The sequence below is a fragment of the Panthera leo genome, chromosome D3 (genome assembly GCF_018350215.1).
Source record: "Panthera leo isolate Ple1 chromosome D3, P.leo_Ple1_pat1.1, whole genome shotgun sequence".
NCBI lineage: Eukaryota > Metazoa > Chordata > Mammalia > Carnivora > Felidae > Panthera > Panthera leo.
Genome location: NC_056690.1, coordinates 36,382,698 through 36,410,256, shown reverse-complemented (window position 1 = coordinate 36,410,256; position 27,559 = coordinate 36,382,698). Strand labels below are relative to the sequence as shown.

General features: G+C 40.7%; 1 protein-coding gene across 2 annotated transcripts in view; it reads left to right on the top strand.

Annotated features, from left to right (window-relative positions):
- PTPRM (protein tyrosine phosphatase receptor type M) overlaps positions 1-27,559 on the top strand; it is a 789,396-nt gene that overhangs the window by 504,502 nt on the left and 257,335 nt on the right. The window contains exons 12-14 of one of the 2 annotated variants that reach the window (XM_042910577.1): positions 18,589-18,862; positions 19,924-19,960; positions 26,520-26,594. In XM_042910577.1, coding sequence (XP_042766511.1) covers positions 18,589-18,862; positions 19,924-19,960; positions 26,520-26,594 — 386 coding nt within the window. The remainder of the gene's footprint in view (positions 1-18,588; positions 18,863-19,923; positions 19,961-26,519; positions 26,595-27,559) is intronic. The other variant, XM_042910576.1, reaches the window with a different exon arrangement.

Genomic DNA, 27,559 nt, shown 5'->3' with positions numbered 1-27,559 from the left:
AGATCCTGCTTGGGATTTTCTCTCTGTCTGCCCTCCCCAGCTCTCATGCACTCTCTCTCTCTCTCACTCAAAATAAATAAATAAACTTTAAAAAAAAAAGATGTTTCCTATATTAGAAATTATACTTGTTGGCATACAATTAATTATAGTTTAGAAAGTTTTATATTAGGATGTAAAGACCAAAGACCAATTAAAAAAAAAAAAAAAAAGACTTTTTTTTAAGACAACAACAATCCATTTGATTGTCTGCCATCAGTAAGTCCAAGGAAAGACATTTTTACTCTATGAACACCACCTGCTTGGGCATCTCGTTTTCTTCTGCTTCATGCAAGGAGCCATTGAGCAAATCAACATGATGATGTTCTTGTGAGGATTAATGGAAGTAGTGTTTAAAAAAAACAACAACACTCCAAACTGTATTTCACACATACTAATGCCACATAAGTGTTTTTCTACTGCAATACTTCCAAACTGTGTCAGTAGACGGTTTGTGGTGTGTCCCCCGCCCCCCCCCCCCCCCACATACCCACATAGGACAAACTCTGGTTCGCTAGCTTTTCCTTTGTTTGTGTCATTTTTTTTTCAAATCTAATATCTTAATTTTACATGAAAAATAAATTAAGGATTTAACAATTGTCTCTATCAATAAAGTCATAAATAATAGCATTACAATAAATCCTGGTATCTCTACTACATGTTAAATTTTGGTTATATCTGGCTACCTATTTATGTATGCATTTGCAAATCTTTGGGAATTGATATTATAAATAGGTAATGAACTCTTCCCTGCTCCAGTTCTGTCGTACAAGTCTTTAAAAAGGTTATATGTTTCCCTGTTGGCCCCTGAATCATTACCTAATTATGGTTATGGCCAGCTCTACTGAATAAAGTTAACTATAGAACAAAAGGAAATGGGTCTTCTATTTATAACCATCCTGAAAGTGAAATTCACAATATGGCACCAATGGAGAGTCATTGAGACATGGAACTTGCTTGGCCCAATGGTGTCTAATGTTCTGTTCACCTTTGAAGAATCTGATTCTTCTTCCCCTTCCTTAAAAAAAGAAAAAAATACTTGTGATTCAAGTACCATTTTATGGTACAATCATTAGGATTATGTTAGAATATGTTAGAATTTATTCCCTAGATTCTAAAACTTATCTTTTTATTCAGAATAGAGTTGTCCAAGAATTTGATCTTGGGTCAGAGGAACCAGTTAAATAGTGATTTGCAGATATATTTTTTTAATTATTTATTCCCCCAAATTGTATCCCTTTTCTTGTTGGAATGACTATTATTTTGAGAAAGGAAAAACTATAATGTAAAACCTCACAATGCAGTTTACCTTAAGTTCCAAAGCTTCTGTAATATAAATTTAAAAGTAGCTTCATATTAAATTAGCCTATTATAAATCCATGTATAATTTCCATATCTAAACAACGCTTTGCCCTACATTAATTAGAAACTACTGAATCTATCAATAATTGATCAAGATCATTGTGGACGAAAACATAAGATACTTTCAGGTGTCATGCCTGTTAGGCAGGCAGAATCACTCTTTCCTCCTCTGGCATATTCTAAAAAAGAAAGAGTAATATTCAAGTAATTACTCTGTTTTATGTGTCACATAAATCGTGGACCTAACTTTTAAAACGAGCCGCAGGATATAGGGAAAGGACATACTCTGAAGTTAAATAAACGTAATTTCAAATCCCAGCTCTCTTAACAACTACCTGTGTGACTATGTGACTACGTGACTATGACTATGTGACTACATTTCTTAGCATCTGTGAGCCTCGGGTCTCTCATCATTGCAGAGCAAAGTAATATCACCTTATCTCAGGGAGTTGTTAGGATTATAGTTATTAAGCGCTCACTAGGTTCCAGGCACTTTACTGAGTACTGGGAACACAGAGGAGCCTGTTAGGGGCTCTTTTCTTCAGGAGTTAGCAATCTAGATGTGACCAGTGTGTCCTCTCTCCCCCTACTGCAGGGATAAGTACTGGCATAGTGAGCCCAAAGGGAGGGGTTGTACACAGGAGGGTCAGGTAAGGCTTCAGAGGAGCGAGCTCTGGAGCCCAGCAGCTGAATCTTGCAGCTGGATATTGCCCAAGGTTGGTCATGTATGTATGTCATGGGGAGGTATTTGCAGGGCGGGGTAAGTATATGGCAGGGAATAAATAAGGGGCAAGACAGATGAATTCCACAAGGCCAGGGAGGACTGAGCAAGTTGGCCTCATCTGGGAATGGGAAGGGTGTTACAGCTACAGTGGAGGATGGGGAGGTTGGGGAGCCACAAGGGAGATCGGGGCTAGATTGGGCACCCTTTTGCTCCACGCCCAGGAGTAGAGATGTAGCCTTCAGGCAGTGAGTGGCAAGGGAGAAAAATGTAAGGAAGATCAGCCCTGCAATGGGGGATGGGATTAGCCAGGGAAGGAACATAGGAGAGCTTCCCAGCAAGTGCAGCTGGTGGATGTGCTGAGCCCTCCCGCTGTTCCTTTGACTGGGCCCAGTTAAGACATAGCTCACCTATAGGCATGAAGGGAAGGGGTCTGGTAAGTGCCACATGCCAATTTTTATTAGAGACAGGATCTAAAGGAATCAAAAACATTTAGTCCTTTTTAGAGGAAAAAGCGTTATTAACTAACCAAAGCAATTGGTGATATGAACTGTTTAGAGTATTGTTAAAGTAGACACTAGAATACTAGAAATTTAAAGCCAATCTTGGCAGTGACTATCTAGTAACTTCCTGGAAAGTGCTAATTGTATGAATATTTTTAAATATCGATTTTCATAAGCAGTAGAATGTGGCATTATTAATCCCAGTTGCTGAGAAGCTTCTGGATCTTTCTTAGTGGGTGGCCGTGGCTAGTTCTCGGCTGGGGCCAGGGAAGACCCGAATGTTTGATCATGTGATAACTCGTTTCTGCTATGCCCAAAGGAACCCATGCTTGTCTCTCAAAAGATAGGTGCCTGAGATCGGAACTACAGATTACGTGAAAGCCTTTGAATGTCACGTACAGTAGTGGCCAAAAGCTATTCATGCTGTCTCCCAAAGGTGAGAGGAAGTAGTTGTGCACATTCCCCCCTCCAGACTGACCACCCGCCTGGAAACCATCCATCAGGGTGACAGAGGCAGGCATACAGGTTGATCTCATTTTCCACTGACATGATGTGTCTTTCCCTCATCTATCTGGTCCATCTAAATGTTAATAGTGAAATCATTGACAAGTAGTCTTAGTTGTATATGCAGAACACCAAAAGGTTGCAAATGCCTTGAACGGAACACTGCATCCCCTTAGTTATGAAACACAAAGCTGCCATGCCATTTGCTCTCAGGAGCTGCCGGTCTTCCTAATCACAGTTATTGATTCCAGGGAATTTAAGGGGTGAATTTCTACAGGTGTTGCGAGCTAAGACTGATAGCCTTGGGGAGTGAGGATCTTGGAAACTCTGACAAAGACTAATTGATTTGAATATAGATGCCTCCCTTTTACTTTTTTAAGGTGCTAAAATCACATATAGTTGAGAGAGAAGATCCCAGGTTCTCTAAGAGGCTGATCGAGTCATGTATGGGGCAGAGAGAGAAAGCCAACCAGGAGTGCTGCTTATAGCCACTTGCTTTCAGAGCTGAGGAGGGACCCAGAGACGATCTGACCACTTTCCTCATGTGACGGCACTTCCTATTTTGGGAGCATAGCCATATAAGGAACGATGTCTTGCGTCATCCTCTTCAGCAGAAACATTTCATCAACCAGCACTTATCAATACCTTCAGTATAATTGTGTATGGTGAGAACATCAAAGCACACGAAAATATTGACATGCCTTCTGTTTCATCAAAAATGATTTTATTAAGTGTATTATTATATGGTGCCTGAAGGTCACCTGTATTTGGTTTTCAGCTACTTAATTACCACTCAGTTCCTCAACCTATTTGGTAGCAGAATGATAGGGAGCAATGTGAGTTTTCCCGTATCACCACATCCCTTTTGTGTTGTTCTGTGTCCCAGGCATTCAGCTTCTCTGCTTTGCCCTGAAAGTGTTTTCCTGACCAGTGTCAATGCTGTGCTTTCTGCTCAATGAGAAGTGATAAGCGTTCTCTGCAATTATTCGTCTCGAGTTAAAATTCTTGCCAGTTCTAGCCTTGCAAAGTGTTATAGGAAATTTCACAGTTGACCTTTGGCCATTATTTGTTCATTCTTCCTTCTTTCACCAAATATCTACTGATCAAGCTGGATAGAAAAGTCCAGAGTACTCAAAGAGCATCAAACAGAGGACAAAATCTCAACAGGGGATCAGGATATGCTCTTTAAGCTGAAACGCAAAAGAGAAGTAGGAGGTGGCCAGTGGGGGGTTAGATACAGGTGTAGGTCCACCCAGAAGAGGAACAACCTGTAGAAAAGCCTGGAACATGAGAAAGTAAAGAGATGTAAACAGTGGTCATCTTAGTAAACACAATTAAAAACACACACATATAGAAGAATGAGGTTTGACCAGCACTCAGGAGTATTAATTAGATTTATGCATTTAATGCTGAAAGTGAGCATTTTCCTGGGGTAATCATTATGTAAAATATATGTAAATGTAATAGAAAATGCAAAATGATCACAAAATGATTTTCATAATTTAGTTCCTGAATATCATTCAGTACCTCAAACCTAATTAAGTGTGCAATAAATGTTTATTGAATTGAACCTCATCTTCTTGTTGAGCAAAAGTAATTATCACTGAAACTTTCATAGATAAGAAGCCAAAGGACTGAGATCTCCTTTTAACTGGTTGGACGTATCAGGAAGGAGAAGGATTTTAAATTTATATTTTCATCCCTAAATAAAAGTTAAATACCATGTCCCATCCGTATAGCACAGAAGCATGAAAGAATACCCTATCTTTACCCTTGAATCAATTCGTTGTTGGTTTTTTTTTTTTTTTTAACTAGAAGAGAAATTCAGAAAAGCCACTTTCAAATAAGCCATTACTCCAAATTCACATTCCATCAGGACGGTCCCTATAATCTTGCACATCTGCACTGACTCCTTTGGACGCTATCCTGCTTCTCACTTCTCAAGGTCACTGACACTCCCTTTTCTCTTTTACTCATCACTGCCTTAGCTCATACTTTTGCCTTTCTCGGCCCTCCAGTTCCCACTGCACAGTGTGGCTGCAGGGGTCTTTGGCTCTTTGGCTTCAAAATCCATCAGGGTTTCGCCACTGCCCTCAGGATAGTTCCAGGCTTTGTTTAATGTGGAAGGTGTCTATCATCCAGTCGCTTCCTGGGTCAGCCTCCCCTTCAGGCCATCCTCCGGCTGAAAAGATATAAATATACGCTCAGCACTGAGAATATGCCAGGTAGCTTTGATGTATTTTTAGCGTAGAATCTTCTTCCTTCTTCCCTCTTCTGCCCACCTGCCACCCTCAACACACATAAATCACGGGACTGTAGGATTTTTAATGGGGCAGAGATATGATTGCATTTGCACATTTGGCCACAGAGGAAGGAAAATTGGCCCACGAGGTATCCTGGTAGAAAGTTACCAGGTCACCTGGGTGGGTGTTTCGGCGCCATGACTCCCACCAAACACAGAGGCTATTGGGTGGAAGGAGGCTGGCAGGTGCCTCCATAGTACATGCGCAGTTTTCTCCAAATGACCGAAGTTTTACTTAGAGTGAGTGGAATCTGGTATTTCTAAATGTAAATCATTCATAGGACTTCATCTAATTAAAAGAACCCTCAGGGGCACCCGGGTGGCTCCGTTGGTTAAGCGTCCAACCTCGGCTCAGTCATGATTTCGCGGTTTGTGGGTTCGAGCCCTGCATCAGGCTCTGTGCTGACAGCTCGGAGCCTGGAGCCTGCTTCCGATTCTGTGTCTCCCTCTCTTTCTCTGCCCCTCCCCTGCTTGCACTATGTCTTTCTCTCAAAAATAAACGTTAAAAAATGTTTTCTTTTTTAATTAAAAGAACACTCAGCATGGACCAGAAGCCTTGGGTTTGTGAGCTTGGGCCATCCTGTGAACTTTCGAATCTTTCTTCGGTTCTAACATTGGAGTCCATCACATGCTCTGCCTGTCTCACAGCATTGTCATGAAGACTGATACAGGCAACAGTTCTTTGTAAACTTAAGTGCTCAAAAAGGGTAAAACTATGGGGGCACCTTGGTGGCTCATTCGGTTAAGTACCTGACTTCAGCTCAGGTGATGACCTCTCAGTTTGTGAGTTTGGGCCCCACATGGGGCTGTCTGCTGTCAGTGCAAAGCCCACTTCATAGCCTCTGTTTCCCTCTCTCTGCCCCTCCCCTACTGGTGTATGTGTGCTTGCTTTCTCTCTCTCTCTCTCTCTCTCTCTCTCTCTCAAAACTAACATCACAAAAATTTTGTTTTAAAGGGGTAAAGCTGGAGTGCCTGGGTGGCTCAGTCGGTAAAGTGTCCAACTTTGGCTCAGGTCATGTCACGGCTTGTGCGTTCGAGCCCCACGTCAGACTCTGCTGACAGCTCAGAGCCTGGAACCTGCTTCCGATTCTGTGTCCCTCTCTCCCTCTGCCCCTCCCCTGCTCATGGTCTGTCTCTCTCTTTCAAGAATAAATTTAAAAAAATAAAATAAAGGGGTAAAAGCTATGATATCAGTATTTGCTTAACAAAGCATGTTGGCTAGATTGCTGTTTAGTCTTGTTTCCTTTATATCATGCTTTTAGTAATAAAACTTTAAATCTATGTATGTATGTGCTTATATTTTCGAGAGAGCATGAACACAAGTGAGGGAGAGGGGCAGAGGGACAGAAAGGGAGAATCTTAAGCAGGCTCCATTCTCAGCTCAGAGCCCAACATGGGGCTCGATCCCATGACCCTGGGATTATGACCTGAGTTGAAATCAACAGTCAGACGCTCAACTGACTGAGGCACCCAGGCGCCCCATAAACTTCAAATTTCTAAGCATCACTTCCCTTTAACTTTTATGCCCATATACTGTGATTATCACTTAAATAGGATCTATGTTCTAAAGGTAACCCATATTCTGACAGTAATTTTATGGAAGCTGTAAGAACTGTGTGTGTGGTATTAATAATACACATTCATTCTGTAAAAGCATCGAAGTTTCAGAAGACCCTTGGTTCCATCAACCACTATTGGCTAGAGTAGTTACAAATAATAGCTCTTTCCTGGGAAGGAGGGCACAAAGGTGTTCAGAATCGTAAACAATGCCGCCAACCACAGTGTGCAGTTTGATGGTCCTGGGTTTACATCCCGGTGCTTATTTGTGCCGTAACCTTAGACAAGTTGAAGTAGCTTTTTTGAGTCTCGTGCTCCTTCCTCATCAATTAGATGTGAGTAAGAACCTACCTCAGAGGACATGAGAGAATTAATGACAGTCAGCAAACGGATGGTATCAGCACAGATGTTATCTGCCCAACATAGGAAAGCTTTACTTATTTATTATTGATGTGATTCTGGCCTCTAATGATGGCGATAACAATAACTAGATAACCTGGTGGCCCCTTTTCTTCTGCCCACGTCTTGGGAAATTTGCCAGGTCCTACTATGATATTCCTGAACCTCAGTTATGATCTGAGCAGTATGTCATCCCAGAAAAATAATTATGATAATGAAAAACGAATAATCATTGAGACTTGGAATGAGTAGCTATATAATGCATCAGGCTGATGCTTGGTCCTTTATGAGGTGATTTCTAATCGTCAAGAGCAGACTTTTTGTCAGATGCCAGCATCCTTGTGCACGGGAGGAAGTGAGGTCTGTGGAGGTGAACAGCCAGCACTCTCCCCTGCACAGCATCACATGACCAGCGAAGCCATGTGAACTTCAGGCACCTGCTTCCTCCCAGGAGTCCCCCCCCCCACCCACCCCGTCCCCTCCTCAGCCCTCAGACATCTTCCCTGCAGATTCTTTCTGGAACCAGACTGGTTACACCTTCCTTTGCATGGATGAACCACTCCACAAATTAATATCCTGTCTTCATTGTCTCTTCTAGCGTTAAGAAACATATTAATTACACCTTTAACTTTAAATTATGATCATCAGAATCTTTGGGGTTTATCCCTGTTACTTAATTTTAGGAGGGTTTTTTTTTCTTATTGTTTTCTTCTTCTTCTTCTTCTTCTTCTTCTTCTTCTTCTTCTTCTTCTTCTTCTTTTTTGGTGAAGCCCAACTCCATTATAATTTACTCAGTGTTTAATTTTTTTTAATGTTTATTTATTCCTGAGAGAGAGACAGAGACAGAGCATGAGTGAGGGAGGGGCAGCAAGTGAGAGGGAGACACAGAATCTGAAGCAGGCTCCAGGCTCTGAGCCGTCAGCAAAGAGCCCGATGCGGGGCTCGAACTCACAAGTTGTGAGATTGTGACTTGAGCTGAAGTCGGAGGCTTAACCAGCTGAGCCACCCAGGCACCCTTGATTTACTCAATGTTTAACGGTACAGTTTCAAACACTCAACGGACATGGATTAAACAAATTTGCTTTAGTGTATTGGATCATTGTAATCAAATTAATCAGTCTTTTTTTGTTGATGTGCATGTTCTCCTTCAGTTCCCCATTCTTAATAGTCTCCAGAGAATCAAGAAAAAAGATACCATTTCTTTTAAAATGCTTATTAGTGGCTTTTTAATTGTTCCCTTTTATTTATTGAAGAAATGAGAACTGCAGGACCATCATAAACCCTCTGGGCTAAATGTTCTTTTGCCAGCGTTTGAACTTTTTGAAAGACTCTATCTGGTGCTAAAATTGTTTTAGAAAAAGAGTTCTAAATATCTGACTTCCTACCTAATTTGTTTTTTCTTTTTTCATCGGGATACCCATAGTCACAAAGACCAAAATGTCATTCACTGGTAAAACTTCAATTTTTTATTGCTATATTGGCTTGGGTTTTTTTTTTTTATTACTTATTATAGCTGAGTTGCAACAGTGTGTGTTAACAAAAGGTGCTAAATCTCTTATTACCACCACTACCATCCATCCCCCACCTGATTTTAGGTGAATTTTATTGTATTAAAAAATAATACTCTGGATTCCTTTACTGCCGGGAAACAAAGATCATTTTTATTAATGTTGCTTCTAGGATGACAATGTCAGTCATCTCTTTGAAAATTCATTTTGGAAACTAAGTTTGTTCTTCAAGAACCCTTGAAAAGAAGCTTTAAAAATGGCAGGGGAAGATAATAATAATAGAGTAGATGAATTTGAGCGTTTATACAATGAAACTTAATTTAACTTTCCCTCAAACTCCATTTCAAACTTGCTTTTGTGCATGAGAATATAGTGCGCAGCTTTCCTCCCCCTATTTTTCAAATGTTCTTCTCCTCAACATAATCTCCTCTGAAGGATTCTGTGTATTAGATCAGAGCGCCAGTCTTATTACCTGGGCCTCCAGGGCAGGTGCACCAGAAAGCCCCGCCCCCGTGCCCAGCTAGGCCTTCTGCAGAGAGAGGCAGCCTGTGGACAGGGACAGCCGGAGACGGTTCTCAGGCCCAAACTCTGCAGCCACGCCCCCCGCCAAAGCACAGCAACGCCCACCTGGAGTTACTTTGATGTGACCTACGTGATGAAAATGGGTATCAATTGCAGTCCTAAAATTAAGACATTGTGCATCTCGTAACCTGAGGAGTGATTATATAGGGCAGGAAGAGTACTTGCAAATTTGCCTGACAGTGATTTGGAGAGAGGTAGAATGGAACAGAGCGCAGGACTGTGTGCCCATGGGCGTCTTCACCCTCCCGCCCCCAGAGAGCAGAGACTGCTAGGTGCTTGGCCCTCACCTCAGGCATCACTGGAGGCTGTGGGAGTCAAGACGAGGAATGCTGCTCGTCGTCACACCCTAAGGTGCACTTTTGCCGGGAGCTGGGCAGTACTGAAATTGTAAGGAAAGCCCTGTCACTCTGGGCGTTGCTCTTGAGGTAACTTGGGGGACCCTTGGGGCACACCGGCCAGGACTTCAGGAGGTATCGGGACTGGGCATAGCCCACTCCCTGCAGTCTTCTGTACTCTGGATGTAGAGTCCTTGTGGGCTCTTGGAAGCTGTTGCAGGCAGTCATTAGTGAGTGTGCTGGAAAAGCTTGTTGGAACTTTGTTTGCACAAGTGGTTGGAGAGAATGGGGACTGTGTAGGGAATCTAAAGATATTAGCTTTTCTGTTCCCATCCCTTTATGTTTAATTTGGGAGACAGCTGGTGGCCCTAGGCAGTACCGCCGTATTTGGGTGTTAGCGGTGGGAGTGTTTGGGCGCTAGGTCCAGCCCAGATGTCCTCCATGAAGCAGATGCTCTAAGAGCTGGGCATAAACATTGTCACTCCTTCCCTGTGTCCCGTTACGCTAGGGTTTGTGTACGTGCTATGTGTGTGTGTGTTACGTACAAACCCATGTCAGGTGCCTGTCACAGCAGTTCTTTGTTGGAGCGACCTATTTCTGACGCCCTTAGGCTGGTCTTCAAGGACAAGGGCAGTGAGTGACCAATTCCTCCTTTTCTTCTTCCCCTGTGCCTGGCACAGTGCTTGACACATGATCAATATTGTGAAAATGGAGGGTGGAGGACATGGAAATGAAATAATTTTCTTCTCATGTATTGATGTGGAGAGTCACCTGATCTTGTGCCAGGAGTCATAAGATGTCAGAACTTGAAAGGACCTTCCTGGTCAGTCGATGATTTAGTGGCAAAGCTGGACCCAGTTGCCTGTGGTATGGAGACTCTCAGTTCATCGTTCTCTCAAGGGTACCCCCTTTGGTTCACCTGCCTCGTTGATGGTGGCATTTCTGTTCCAGCTTACCTAGCCTGCAGTCTTAGGACTTTGAGGAACTGAAAGATTCCGAATTGAGTATAATACAAACATGCAGTAATGAAAACATTTAGTGTGGCTTTGATGGCATTCAGTTTCCATTTTTATTCAAATCACTAGTGCTCTTTAAGAAAACACACTGTAATAGTAGTAGCTGACCTTGAATTATAATTTTTATAATCATATGTTTGTTATGAAATTGCGATGATTCGATTATGATTAGCTTAGGGGAAATAAAATCTGCAAAGGAAAACGGCTTCATTTGTTAAAACGGGGAGAACTCCGTCCTAAAGAGGTTCCATCTAGGACTCATTTACTTGAAATGTGGTGCCTGTTGTGAAGATTAATAACAGGTGGCCTTTTACAGAGCTGCTCAGCCTGAGTCTAATGTTTTAGTTTTTACTTTATTATCCCAAACCTCCACAACTAAACGATTTTTTCTTCCTGTCCTTTGTGCACGATATGGAACTGTAATCGACTTCATATTTCTCACCCAACCTTTCAGCTGTAATTAATATTTTATTGTATCAGATTTTATCACTGACTGGCAGAGCAGCAGGGTCCTGGACGCATGCTCGGGCACACTTGCACACGCACGATACACGCATGCACACACGCGCACACGCACCCACAGAATGACGGTAACTTGCGGATGCGAGGCTAGCTCCTTATGATGAATCTTGGCTGAGAGAACATAAAATATATCTGTGGTGCCCGCAAATATTCCAAAGCAATTTATGGCCAATCTTACCTAGAAGAGAGCAGGACAAAGAGAAATTAAAGTCGCTGACGTAGAATATTCAACCCCCAGATCTATCGAGGCTGCGAGGCGTGTTGCACAGTGCCCACCGTCTGTGCACAACTAGGTGCCAGTCGGCATTTCTGATTTAGTGAACGGCGCCGTGTTAGGTCAGCTACTTGCATTACGAGTGTTATGTGAAGGTCTCTGAAGAATCCTAGTCATGATGATCAACACATGGAACATAGTGAACTGACCTTTTCCCCCCCTAACTTTTAACTGATGACAGTATTTTTAAAACTTAGTTTAGTTGTACGAGGCTGTTTGAATGATCAGGGTGTCATTCCAGTTAAGTGCTGACAGGTTTACGAAAAGAGAAGGACCAAACCAAGAACAGGGAGAAAATAAATTCTGTGTTATTACGTGGCAATAAGCTTTAATCACACATTTATATTACGTGCTTTGCATAGAATTTACACTTTCATTTTCCATCGCCCTCCCACCCTCAAAAAAAATAATCTTCAGGAAGATAGTACTGCTAGTCTGTATTCTTTTTTTGTACATATAGAAGAGACGGTTTTACCAAAAATTGCAAATTAAACTAAAAGGCACTATGAGGTACCATGAAATGAACAACATTCGAAGTCTAAGTCTGAAATGATCAGAAGTGCAGACTTTAAAAGATTAGCAAACGCAACAGTGAAATGGATCGTTAACTTCTCTCCCTCTCTCCCCTTTCCCTCACCCCCTGTTCTGTTATCCAGTTGTATAACCCTCCAATATTTTATGCTGATAAGAAATAGAATAAGTGGATAAGAAAAATGGACTTACAGCTAAGGGTTTAATCTCGAAATGAATTAAGACCCAAATTTTAAAGTCAATTTCAACTCTACAGCAGGCTTCTCCTCAACGTCTTCAAAGTTAGAAAACACCAAACATATCTCATCACATTTGAACTTTCAGGTTTAACAGAATACACGAAAGATGTTCTGATGTTCTTTTCTAGGTTATACGTCGTCGTGTGCCAGTCTATATAAATGCAGATTCCTTATTCTCCTTATAAAAGCCTTAGAGTGTTGTTGTAGAAAAGCCTCGCATAAATGAAACTTTAAATTAAATTTCATTCCAGAAGAAAGTTATGATCTAGTGATGCCACATTTTCGGCAGAATCATCTTCACTGTGGATCATGCCTTCAGATTGCAAAAGTGATAGGAAGATTTTATGTACCTTTAAATTCCAGAAGAGTGGGATAAGGATAGGCATGGTGTGACTTCAATAAACAAAAGGAGCATGAGTAATACATTAAAAGGATAATAGAATTTTAAGTCAGCCCACTAAGCTAGAAACTTCTGCTTGGTTTTCCATCCTTGAGAACTTGCTTTGTTAAATCTTTTTAGAAAAACCATTCAAAGAGTAAGATTTTCAAAGCTACTCTTTGAGATTACAATTGGGGTTGCACAGATTTTATGAAATTCACTAGTGAAATGATGGTATTGGCACCGATGAAAAGCCTAACAGCCAGAGAGTTCTGTTGAGGTGCCATTGACCTAGGTGCCAATAATGTGTTAATTTCCATCAGGGAGACAGCAATGTGTGGCAATTGGGCAGCAGATAGGATTTAGCTATTTTTCATTAGCGCTTGGACGTTGATAAAGGGGAATAGAAAAGAGCTGCTTGACCTTTCAGTGCTTAAATTATTAAAGAGCAAATAGATTTGAGGTCTGGATGCTTGCAAATCTAATTTCTCTTGTGGAGCCAGGATGAAAAGACATTTTGGGTTTGAAATTGCTCTAGTCAACTTAGTTCTTCCTTTAATATATCTGAAGATGACTAGATGGTAACCATTTAAAAAGTAATATGAGTGGAGTGGAGTGTATAACATATCAGCTGGCTAAAATAGGGGTCCACTAAATGATCATTTAATTCTCAAGTTTTCATCTAATCCTCATAAAATTCCTGCTTGGAAAAATCAATTTTTTTTTTGCCCATATTCACTTAGAGGGTATTTTAATTACAAAACAAAATTTTCTGTCCTTAGGGAACGTGAAACATTGAATTGTTCAAGTTAAAGTACTGCCAGGCACATAGTAGGTGCTCAAGAACATTCCTTGAGTTAATAAATGAGTAAATGCACACACAACACTCACAACACAACACACGCACAGCAGAGTTGGGGAAAAGATGGATGGGAAGCGAGAGGTGAAGGTTTGAGAAGAGGGTAGAAAAACAGAGAGGCAGCTTTTGATTCTCTCAGGGCTCATTATTCAATTCTGAGTTATCCTGAATAAACTTACAATCTACCCCGCATTCTCTCATCATAAAACCTGTTTCTTGATCATTTCTTCTTCTGTTAGCTCTTGGATATTCAAGAAATGAATGCAAAATAAACTTAGTATTAAATTTTAGTAAAACAGAGCATATTTGTGATTACCGGTGTATTTCTTGCCTACTACTACATATAATGCATACAAAATAGAAATTACTTCTGGATTATATTATGCTCCAAAAATATGTATCTCATGGCCCACTTCATTCCAAGTGTGCTGAGACACAGAGATGACTAACCTGTAGACCTTTCCTCCAGGAACTTGAAGTTTTTGGAAGTGTTGATAGACACAAATGAGTATTAGTCTTTACAAGAAGTATGTTTTTGTGAGTGTGGTGCAGAGCAAGAGTATATCACAATCGGGGAGCAGATCATGAGCCCCTGACAGAGGGTTCATGAGAGGGACTCACTCTTTTTATGAGGTAGGGTCAGTCCTTTTATGAATAGGGTCATCTGCTGAGAGCAGCAGAGTATTTCAGGGTGTTGGAGAGAACACCATTTCAGTAACAAACTTGGGTCCAGGCCAGGGCAAAGGAATAGAAGACAAGGTGTTTGTGATAGAATTCAACATGGTGGGACTTGGACAGTCTGGAAGCGACGGTGCTAGTCTTTCAGAGGAGTTAGACGTGAAAAATGAGTGATCACTGTCACCAGTGGCACCGAGGTTCCTGGTTGGGATCGAGAGCTGAACAGGACACGAGTCAGGTGCTGGCCTCCCTGCAAAGTCCAGGGATGTCCTCCCTGGAAGTTATTAATGACTCGGAGAGAGATGGGAGAATGAATTGAGGTCAAAGGTGTAATTTCCATCTGTAGCCCCATTGATGTGATAAAAGAGGAAGAATCTGTCTAACAGTACTGAAATTGATGATGGGAAGTAGGTGGGAACCAGTTTGTATGTCGGTTGTAACCGCAAAAGCGGGGGAAGATGCCTGTGGCATAGACGGTTCAAATGAGCACCTTAGCCAGGGCTTGTAACAGGTCGTGCTACTACTACTGCCTTGTCTGACGGTCATGAGACCACGTCCGCTACCTCATCAGCTGTGAGCCCCGGATGGAATGGGCGCTTGCATCATCAAAATGCAAGTTCTTGCATCATCCAAAGGGGAAAACAAAGCCTGCATGTGCCAGACTCCCCGCCTAGCACTTCCTGCATGGAATAATTTCTGCAACTTTTTTTTCTTCATGTGTATCTTCACATTTCCACTTTGTCTGGTATACAGGTTTTCCAGAGTTGTTTCTAAGGTGAAATTTTGAAAATAGTGTCATGTAGCAAACAACTCGGAAAAGCTGATAAAAGGGAGCCAGTGTTAAACATCATTTTATTTAATGGAGAGTCCCTTTGGAAAGCAGTTAATTGTTCCTTTGCTTTATCCATTTTTTTGAGAGTAGGTCTTGCATGCTGACTAAAATGCTGAATAAAAGTATAAAATGCACCTTATAGATCCATCTAACTCTTTTATTTCATTGGGAAAAAAAAACAAACAAATTAAGACCCAAAGGAGTTAATTTAAAACCCCAGTTGTTAGCAGAATTCAGATAAGAGCATAGATCAATGCACATGCCACCCTCCCCCCAGCCCTACAAAAGGCATTTCAAGAGAACAGTCACATTTTCTCAGTGCTGTATGTATTTAGTGGCAGACTAGGTTAAACTTCTTCATGAATCAGCTGTTGTCTGCATTGTGCTATCTTTTGCTTTGACCTTGACCCCTTACTCTTGCTATTGTATGACCTGATATTCTGCTTTAATATTTGCTACATATCCAACTACTCCAAAACTCAGCAGCTTAGAAGAACATTTCTATTTTGCGGCGATTGTGTGGGCCAGCAGAGGGTTGGCTGGGCAGTTCGTGCTTGGCGTCTCAGGATGGCCATCATCTGAAGGCTCCGCCTTCAGAGCCTTCCAAGATGGTCCACGCACATGGCTGTCAGTGATGCCAGTTGTTGCCTGGGAGTTCTTCGGGACTGCAGGGCAGAGTGCCTGCAGGTGGCCTCTCCGGTGTGGCAGGTTCAGGGTCATTGGACCATTCACGTGGTGGCTGGCTTCTTCTCCCAGAAAGCTAGCTCTCCTGGGGAACCTGGCTGAAGATGCATAGCCTTCTCTGACCAGCACCTTGAGAGTTACCGATGATCCCTTTGTTACAGTCTTTTCGTTGTATGTAGTCATTAAGGTTGGCCAAGCCCATTCTTTTGTTGTTGTCGTCGTTGGACACCTAAGCACTTTATTTTTTTATTTTTATTTTTTAATATAATTTATTGTCCAATCGGCTAACATACAGTGTGTAAAGTATGCTCATGGATTCTGGGGTAGTTTCCCATGGTTCATCACTTATATGCAACACCCAGTGCTCATCCCAACAAGTGCCCTCCTCAATGCCCATCACCCATTTTCCCCTCCCCCCCACCCTCCATCCACCCTCAGTTTGTTCTCTGTATTTAAGAGTCTCTTACAGTTTGTCTCCCTCCCTCTCTGTAACTATTTTTTCCCCTTCCCTTCCCCCATGGTCTTCTGTTAAGTTTCTCAAGTTCCACATGTGTGTGAAAACATGAGATCTGTCCTTCTCTGACTGACTTATTTCACTCGGAATAATACCTTCCAGTTCCATCCATGTTGCTGCAAATGGCATGATTTCATTCTAGATGGGAGAAGTGTCAGAATTTGCAGATATATTTTAAATTCGCCACATCTAACTATACACGTAAGAAGTCAGGGAGAAGGGGGCAAGAAATCCGAGTCCACTTTATCTCCGTATGTGTTCTTGTCTTCCCCAGAGGAAGATGCTCCCTACGTGCGTCCTTTCATGTCAGACCCATCATGCACTGAGAATTACATCAGATTTGGTGGAGCAACTTAACATGACCAATAGAAAGTCTCTGATGTTAGGAGGTTAGGAAGCAAGAGTCGTATTTCTTGTTGTTATTTATTTATGTTTACACCACACTCAGAATTCGCATTATCATTACACTGTGAACCTACTGTACCACCTGTCTACTGAGCAATCATTCTGATGTTCTACAACAATTGGTTTTTCTTTGGGCAAGATTACAAACCGAACAGCAGCTGCTGGATTGCATTCCTGTAGTAGAACGTGCTAAGTGGTTGTACTCCCAGAAACAGGGGATTTCACTGAATGCACATTCAGAGGACACAAGGGCGAGACCCAAAGAGGGACCTCCCCAGGCCGCTGGGGATGGTAGGCTCCTCTCACCGGTTCTTCTTCAGCATTAAGGAGTCCCAGTGTGAGCAACTCTAGGATTGCAACATTGTTCCAGAGAGAGTCCCGGTGCTTTTCTGATACAGTGAGAGAAAACATGCATTTCCTTGCCAATCTATTCTGGATTCAGTTCTTGAAAGCTGCTGGCAAGAGTTAGTTTTTCTCAGTATCAGAAACTCTTTCTCCCCACCCAAACTACACAAATGTTCATCATGCCCTTAAAATACATATCTTCACAGAAACACCCGTCTCTTCAAAGTTGGTCTCATTCTCCTGTGGTTACTTCGAAATTCAGACATTGGTAGGGGGCAGGGAGGAAGGCGGGTAGGTGCTGGAACTCCTGTCCATACGGGCATCTCCAGAGGATGCCATCCCCATCTAATCCTTATATGTAATTCAAATAACCCAGTTCAGGGTCCAAGGCCTTGGCATCTAAAATTCCAGTCTGTTTTCTCAGATCTTCTTATGTCCTCTCTTTCCACTGATCTGATATGGTGAGGGGCAAAAGAATGTAGGAGAAGATGGGTCATTAAACCTTGCTTAACGTGAATCGTTATATACTGTGTTTTGTGACTTGTTAAAATGTCACATGCATTCCTTCAGATGTCATTGAAGAAAATAATACGTTGCCTTTTTAATTTTTTTTTAATTTTTTAATGTTTACTTGTTTTGAGAGAGAGAGAGAGAGAGCGCAAAAACGAGCTAGAGCAGGGGAGGGGCAGAGGGAGAGGGAGACACAGAATCCGAAGCAGGCTCTGAGCTATCAGCACAGAGCCCTGCATGTGGCTCGAACTCACGAAGCATGAGATCATAACCTGAGCTGAAGTCCTATGCTCAACCGACTGAGCCACCCAGGCGCCCCTACATTGCCTTTTTAAAAATAAACTTACAGTTAATATAATTTCATTTGTTAGGTAAACGGAGTTAATTTTCTATAAATTCATCTTCAGTTACATGTGAGAAAAACATTATTTTAGTGTCTGCCTCACAGAAATAGCAGAGATTGTTATACATGTGTATAAATTGTAGTTTTGGTGAACTTTGTTTCCCCTCAACTACATTGTATTATTGGGGGTGAGAGAGCTATTTTTTTTAAGATTTTTAACCTTTTTATTTTTGAGAGAGAAAGCATGCTTGCCAGCAGGGGAGGGGTAGAGGGACAGAGAGAGAGAGAGAGAGAGAGAGAATGAGAATCTTAAGCAGGCTCTACACCCAGTGCGGAGCCCGATGTGGGGCTCAATCCCACCACCCTGGGATCTTGGCCTGAGCCGAAATCAAGAGTCAGACGCTCAACTGACCGAGCCATCCAGGCGCCCCTGGGGTGAGAGAGTTCTGTGGGAGAATATTAAGCCCCTTCCTTCTCTTTCATTGAGCAAGTGTTAAGGGAGGATCTGTTATGTACTTAGTACTTCTTACTGACTAAATCCAGTGTATTCTTTATTTTGGATATCCTGCGGGTCCATGCAGTTGAAATCAAAGGGAATCAGCTCAATCATCATAAAATATCACTGACAATACTTTTTTTCCTCCCTAGTGTCTATCAAGTAGTTGTTGAGGAAGAACGACCTCGAAGAACTAAAAAGACAACCGAAATCTTAAAGTGTTACCCCGTGCCAATTCACTTCCAGAATGCATCAATACTGAACTCACAGTATTACTTTGCTGCAGAATTCCCAGCAAACAGTCTCCAAGCTGCTCAGCCTTTTACTATTGGTGATAATAAGACATACAACGGATACTGGAACACTCCCCTTCTCCCCCATAAAAGCTACAGAATTTATTTCCAAGCTGCTAGTAGAGCCAATGGGGTAAGTTTTATAGCTGGCTGTTTACCTAGGCTATTTAGGGTTATTAATGTGAACATAGATTAAGGAAGATAGTGGTAAGAAATAAAGTCATGCTTTTGTGTGTGTGTTTACTTGTAACAAACTTATGTGGTTTTTTTTCTTTGTAAACTTATCTTCACCTAGAGAAATTTATGGAAAGAAATGAATAAATTTGTATTTGTTTTGGTAGGGAGAATATGTTGTCAGCGTGATGGTTTTTATTTTCAGTTTTTACTTGTTACCAAAAGTTGGCTAGCAATTCTGCTTCGCTTACTATTTTACAGGGAAATAGTATAGCTACAACACATACATTCAGCTCATTTAAAATTTTGTGAGATACACAACATCTGTCTTTCTAGCATATTCTGTCCCATTTCTTTGGTTTCAGAAGAGTTTATGCTTCCTATAGCTGTAACTAAATTAGGTATCTTTTTTTTTTTTTTTGAGAGAGAGAGAGAGAGAGAGAGAGAGAGAAAGCAGCTTTAGAAAGATTAGATGAAAGCAAAATAAAAACTATGGAGTCGTTCCTGAATTCTTTCCCCCTTTCTGTTCAGACCAACCCAGAACTCTGGTAAGATATTAAAATCTCCTTAGAAAGAAATGGGAGTTTTCTGGACACCATGAGGGTTTCCCTCCTTCACAGCATGGGTCTAAGTATCATTGACTTGACTTTTGCCAGTGAAAAGGGGGGAAATCCAGGACCCAGAGTTCTTCACCAGTAGTATCTGTACAGAGTGAGCAAGGGTCTGGAGAAGACAGGGCCCGTAGGCAGAGACATTGTATGTGTAGCTCCTCATTTGTCACCCACTCCAAAAATGCCCATGGCCACCAGCTCCAGAGCCAGAAAATGTATCTGAGCATGGTACAAGGAGTAATCATCGTGTGAGCATGTATCTAAGTGCAATTCATCATTGTGTGATTAACACCACACTCGGAACAATGAGCTCTTTTCTTATCAGCATTTAAATAGAACTACAGATATTTTTATTTGTTTTAAATAAAGCACGAATAGTGACTTTTTCCCCCCTCTTTATTTGACACAGGAAACCAAAATAGACTGTGTCCGAGTGGCCACAAAAGGTAGGTTGAGATTGTGGGATGCTCTCCCAGTTTATGTCCTTTAAATTTTTAGATGGTATTTCAGAACTTCTTGTAAGGTTAACTTCGTTGAAATAAGCGTGTCTATCTGTGGGTGCATGTATTAGAGTCTTAGAAGTTAATACTATTTCATGCCAATACTTTTTTTAAATAAGGAGTCGTGTTACTGCATTCCAAGGAGTTTTCAGTGGTTAGCCTTTTCAGAATTCTTTAAAATAAAATGAATGTTTACGTGCTTTCGGTACATGTTTTTTAAACCATAGTAGCATATGCAGTAGTCCTGTGACTAATGAATCTTCGTATGCAAAGTAGGAAAATACTGCCTGCTGTTTTTAAGCAAGTACCTAGTGATAAGAGCTCTCCCAAATGGAGTCTGCATGGGCTTTTTTCACGGAACACGGGGCAACTAAACCCAGTAACTGGGTGATTTTAGTGGAATTTCTGTTTCCCAGGCCTGGTTAAAATCCTGGGAAAATGTGATCAAGGACAAGATGTAGGAGTGGCTGGGGTTGAACCATCATAAGCTCACCACACACAGCCTCCTGAAGAACCAAGTACGGTTGTATGTGCACACACGAGCTGTGATGTCATCTTGTTCACCTTGGAGTGTGATCTTAACCAGGGCATGGGAAATGTATGAGACAATGCTTTGAGAAATATAAAATCCCACCTTAAAATGAGGCATTATAAATTAACACCTGTAGTTAAGTATACCCTCTCAGACCATCACAAGTGACCCATGACCATGATAAGTTCTGTGTGACTCAATTTAGAAATGATGGCACGAAGGCATCCTTGGGTCTGTCACACTAGATGTAGTCAGGCCAGAGACAGTCACCTGAGTTCTGTTGGGTAGAAATACCTTGTTATTTCATTGTTTCCCTTGCAGGGAGTATAGTTTGATATATCATGGACATCCATCTGCATGTTCAAAATTCACATTGAATTCTAATTTCATGAAGATCCAGGACCTTTTTATTCCATTAGCTCCACAAATATTTCTTGGTTTCATGGTCTGTGCCAAACACTGCCAGGTGCTCATGGGCTCATGTTCTAGTTCTAAGAATCTATTTGTATTGATTTTGAAACATTTGGTTTTGTAGTATCATATTTTTCTTGATTAAGTGCGTTTATTTCTAGGGATAAATTAACATTAAATGAAATTACAGAGATTGGTGTATTTCATAAACTGTAATACGATCTTAGCTATTAATTACTAAGGGTTATGAAGCCCTTGAATGAGGTGTCAATGTTCTTAGGCCTCCATCCAGACCACCACCCGTGCCCCAGTTGTTGTACTGAATTCGCCTTACCCTCAAGGTCTGAAAGAGTAAATCCGCTTCCGCAGTGCCTAATTTATAATGCCTTCCACCGAAATCGCAGCTAAAATGTTTGAAAGCACTTTCATACCTGTCTCACCTAGTTCTTCAACATTACTGTGAGAAAGGAGGCAGGTATTTCTGTTTTTATTTTTTAAACGAAGAAAATGCATATTTTTAGAGGTGAATTGACTTACCAGGGTCACTCAGCTGATAATCTGTGGGTCAAGGCTTAATCCCGAACCTTTGAACTCCTACCCACAGTGTTTCCTCTGTATTTCACGGCTTTTCACCCAGCAGATCCTCAGACCAACTGTAGTATTGGATTGTATAAGTATCTGCTCTCCCCTTTATTAAAATTGAGTCCCTGCCTAATTCACTCTGAAAGCAATGAAATTTGTCATCACGTTCATTTACATAGCTAAATAATTATATAAATAACACCCTTGTAGATATGGAAATCTGACGTTGGCTGTTTTCACAATAGATTGAATTAGATGGTGATTTGGATCATTTTCTTCCATCAGCTAGATTTAATCAATATTGTAATTTGTTTTTCAATTCACCAAAGGATGATTAGGCAATCGGATGACCTGATTGACTGAATATTCCCCACTCATATTTTCTAAGTCATTTGCAAACGTTTATTTAGCCACAAACTCTATCCAAATAAACTCTATTGGGGAAAGAGGGAAACCAATGTTAACAGTCATTATGTAACATTGTCCTTCCATTCGTAAAAGCATAATATAGGAGGTAACCTTGGGAGATATTCTCCTTGCAGGTTAAAACCGAACTGTCTGGTCTTATTTTATTTTACTATGTTCTACGTGTGCAGATTCAGTGAACTTCCTTTATAGCGCAGTCTAATGTTTCACCACTGCTACAGTCAGATAATTTTTCTTTATTCATGCTAAAAGCTCTTTCAGTGGTGCAGGAAGCCATTCCATCTTGACTACGTAGTCAAAACAGAGAACTAGGCAGTTCTAATAACTTTATTGGTACCCTGCAGGAAGGATGCTTGCAATTGAAAAAAGTTCAAACTTTCTGTGTTTTTGCCACATATTGCTGACAGTGTGGTGGCTTAATTGCATTTTCAGGCACGAAGCCACACTCCTAAGCAGCGTTTTGAATTTACAGAGATGTTGATGTTCTCATGAAACAACTGTTGACAAGTATCTTTATAGAGAAAATATGGAGGTGGATTTGTTTTCACAGGAAGCTAGTTTGTAATTTCAAGTATGGGTATGTCTCTTAAAGATATATTTCATACTCTTTATAAATTTAATGTTGTGATTATTTTAATCCTATTCCAAGGGTATATTTTGACACTAACATAAAGCTTATAAAAATTAGACATGGGGGAAAAGCCTAAGGTATGTTCTTACCTATCTCCAAATGTGTGGGGGATTGCCTGTATTTTCCTGTATCCTTTCATTTATATATCTAGATTCCTCATAGGTATATGTGACTGTATTTTGATTGTTGGCTATAGGCAAACTCATCACAGAATATTCTGTCTCTTCAGTTAAAAGATAAAGACACCATACAGCTATAGGATATGCATAATGTTTGGATGTTACCCTCAACCTGTATGGTGGAGTTAACAGAATAGCTTTTAACTGTTTTTAGATCCTCTTAGTTTTATTTTGATTTTTAATCACATTCACATTTTTATAGTTGGATTCTTTTCAAGACCACCTGGTCCGACTGTGTCTTAGCAGTTAGTATATGGGTTTTCTTTGGCTTTTGCATACCTAACGGCTGCCTCGCGGTCAGTAGAAGGGCTAAAACTCCTTTTATGCTAGTTCTGGAAGGCCTTGTTGATTATCAATTCTAAATGGACAGGATACACTTAAATATCAAAACCTTTCTTGTTAGTAAATTAGATTTCTCATATTAAATGAGGCACATTCTTTCTAATTGATATAGTAATCAATTTAAACGGCATATTTTGCATCGATCTTCCATACAATAATATTTTCCATAACACGATGCCAGTAATCTTTCTCCTAGACAGTGTAGTCATTTGGCATCTTCCTTGTTACACATTCATTTTAAAACATTTGTGAGCGCCTACTAAAAGTTAGGCATAGTATAATCTGTGAGACTTCTTAGGTACATAAATATATCACTCTTAAGTTTTTGAGGATTTTGAGTTCGTAAACATTTGGGGTTTTTTGTTGTTGTTGTTTTTTTGTTTTTAGTGTATGGGGGCTGGAGTCAGATGTGTGTACTTATTCCTTTCTTTGCTATGATTTGGCTGACGGTAGGGTAACTAGAAATCAAAACAAAAACCTCATGAAAACACATGCTAAATTCTTTCCAAAAGCATTATAGGAGTTACACTGTAAGTCTTAAACAGAAAGAATACAAACTATTATTCTAGTTCATATTTTAAGGTGAATTTTTTGTGCAAAATACGCTTCCCTGTTTTTAAGCTCAGTAATTTATTTAACTTACATTTGTACTCCAATGCACATATACTTTGCTGGAAGACCTTCAGAAAACTTTGAAGGACTTCCATTGTCCCAATACAGTTTCTAACTAGACTCAGAAATTTGAATGTTTCTTTTTTTAATCACTAGGCTCTTTGAGAAGTTTCTCTACACTGTTTTCCTATTCACGGTTTTGTTCAAAGAAATACCATCGTTTCTAGGCCACAATGCTCACAGACGAAAGCACACCAATAAAAGAGCTGAAAAGAATGTTGACATGCACAGCTAATTAAGATTCCTTTTAATTATTCATATTCAATACACGAGAAAACAAATTATATAGTAAGACCACTCATCTATGCAAATCTGCTATCATTTAGCTATGGATTTAGAAATAGAAATATAGATATGATCTACATTTGTCATTCAACATTTTAGAGAGAAAGTATTTTCTTTGCTTGATCTGAAATGGTCTTCCTAATATACATCATGAATATAGCCAGGCCCCCGAGAAGTTACCAAGGAAAAGAAACCTGTTTAACTTTGTTCAACGCTGTGTCTCCCAAATATTTGATCCAAACTCAATTTTCCAAGGAACACGAAAGTCACGCAAAAGAGTCTGGTAAAATACTGGTTCATCAGATTCCACAAGACCCCACTGCATGCAACTGAAATGGTACTTTGTAAGTCTGATATACTTTTTACTCTTCCATACATACTTTTGGACCCAAAAGAGACCCTGAATTTATCAACTATTAGATACTGTCTTCATAGCATAGGATTGGAATATCTGACTTTATTTTACCAAATTTCGCAATATTCTCTTTTGTAATACAATGTAATTGACCTTTTAAGACAGAGGGTAGCAAATTTTTATGTAAAGGGAAGATGGTAAATATGTTAGGCTCTGTGAGCCATGTGATTTCTGCCACAACTACTCAGCTCTACCATTGCTGTGCAAGAGCAGCCGTGGGTGATGTGTGCACAATTAAGTCTGACTGTGTTCCAATAAAACTTTATTTGCAAAAGTAGGCGGTGGCCTGGCTGACTCCTGTTTTAAGGAAATTTGTAACAGACTCAAGTTTTGTCCTTGTAACTAAAAATAATAGTCACAAATGAACACTTTACCATGCAGAACCTAGAGATCATATAAAAATCCCTCCTGATACCTATAGTGTACTTTTTCTATGGGGGCTTTGAGCCTCTGCCTGCAATTTGCCCTTCATTTAGTTGTGAAGACATGGCTGCCCAACCTCGCCATTTTCAAGTAACTTTGCGTCCATGTTGTTGACCTTTTTCAGTATTGGATAGGTGCTCTGTTTCTGATAAGACAATATAGTTTTTTCTCAAAAAGCAGAGTAGGTCACATTCTCCTGTGAGTAACAGGACACCACACAGGAACTTTGGTTGAACAACAGTCTGTGACCCCGCAAATGTTTTATGTATAAACTTGGTACCGACCCTGTCACAAGGCTTAGAAATAACATTTTACTGTTTACAGTTTGCTATCTCAGTATGCAAAACTGCATACTCGATCCTGTCGAGAAAATTATCTCCGTAGTACCCTGGGATTTCTCCACTTTCTGACCCAACTGGTAGTTTATTCATCTCACTTAGCAAGACTAGAAAGTTTTCATTAATAACGTGAGAAAGATGATTATCCCACTCTTGAACCCAGTTGCTACAGTTGTCTAGTTACAAGAAGCAGCACCGTTTGAATGGTGCAGAGGGATATTTCAAAATATTATGCAGCAGCAGTTTTGGGTTTAATTGTCTGCAGATGGTAGATGATCTATTTTCCTTACTCGCTGCCACATTTCTAATAGCACCCAGGCTGTTCCATGTAAATTAGTAATCTTTCATGTAAGCCTGTCCTTAATTTTCCAATATTTTTTCTTTGCATCATTTTCCAGCTGTATCATGTTAGAACTGACGTTTTAATTTTCTATTTTTTTCCCCGATATCTGTGTGTCATGAATGTTAACCATTTAAACACAACTGCTGAGCTGTGCAGCCAAACCAAGAAGCTCGACTGGTCTGCCTCCAGAATCTTAATCGTGTCTGTGGTCACATGTTAACCATGACGACTACAGCAAAGGCAGTTATTAGTTTTTGTTTTTTGAACCGACCAATGCTTTGAGGTGCATTTTTCCCCAGTCCCTTAATGTGACAAAATAAGGTTCCTAAATGGAAACATTCTCCGCGAAATTTACTTATCAGAGAAATCCCTTTATAGAAAAATGTCTCTAATGAAAGAAGATCATGTTCTCCACAAAGGTGATTTTAGCAAGAAGAGAAAATATTGTGACTTCAGCAGCAGAATTTTAAGCAATCTAATAAATTTTAAAAGCCTAAAGTTTGGATCATCAGAATTAGCAGCGAATCACTTATACACCACACTCAACAGTACTTGGAAACACTGTTCAGTCTAGAGCTTTATTTAGGACGTATGTTTTGTTTTTACTACCCGCCCCCCCCCCCCCCCCCCCCCCCGCCCCACATCTTCGGTTGACCTACCCAAAATATCAGCCAAAGCTTGCAACTGTGTCATAGTTAGAAATCTAACTGCCTGACAAAAACTTGTTTAAGGGAAAAGAATCCAGAAAATTCAACACTTTGCTATGTTTTTTTTTTTTTCTTTTTTCTTTTCTTCTCTTTTTGTTGTTGTTGGAACAAAGTTGAGACAATGTGATATACTGATCGAGATTCTCCTTGCTAGCCTAGCTTCAGTCTGGCTTTTTCTTCCCTCATGCATGCTGACCTGGGAATCTTCCTTTGCCATAGCTGCGATAATCGTGACTCAGCTTACAACACCTTACATTCGCATCGCCCCTGCCGCAGGCGACGACCAGCTGACAGGTCAGATGTTCAAGTATAGATGAGTCATCTTGCCCATTTCCTGCTCATTTTTCTCAGCTTTGTTTCCCCTCTACATTTCCTCCTCTGCTTAAGGCTTGTTTACAATGTGTCAGGCTCTTGGTACAGACCTGTGCCCGCATTAAATGAAGTGATGTGCTTGGCCTCTTCTGTGTGTGCACATTGATACCCATGCATTAAGCACAACGCCACTGCATGTTCTCATTGTGTGTTTGTCTGTCGGTGTGTTCCTTTCCAGCCTAATGTTGTACAGAATGAAATTTGCTGGACTTGCGATAGCAATGCCATCAAAGAGGATTTCCATCAGAGTACATAAAGATGTATGCCCAGTTATGCAGATTCACCTAGAAAGGCCCTGTGGTGTCAGGGTGAGCGAGCTTTACTTCCCACCTCGTAGGGTCTCGTGTGCACACGCACGGAGCCATACACAGTCCTGAGATGAAGCCACCCAGAGCTGTTTGGGGTGACGCTGTTCAAACAGCTTTGCGTGTACGTACAACTGGAGCAGAGCTGTCTACATTCCTTATAGAGCCTTGTTTCGAAGTGTTTATATAGAGCAGTGGTACCTCTGCCAGTCAAATGCATTGAATAATTTAGGGAAGTTTTTAGAAAATCGAATGGCTTAGAGTCATGGAGTTAAACTGTGTGCTTCTATATAGAAGAAGCAGCACACAGAAAGAGAACGTAGCAAAGAGAAATTAGCTTGTCCGTTCCGTACTCTCTCTAAAGGTGTATGGACATCAGCATAAACTCCTATAGGAAAAGAGTCCAGTAAATGACTCCAGATGGAAGGTGAGTGGTCAGAGAACCCCAGGAGACAAATTTTTGTCCTGCAGTAAAAGCAAGCCATTGTCAAGATCTCTAACATAATTGCGTGGGCAGGATTCAAATTCTGGTTTCAGAGACATCATCAACATTGTAGTTTATGGCATGTAGTCTAGGCATGG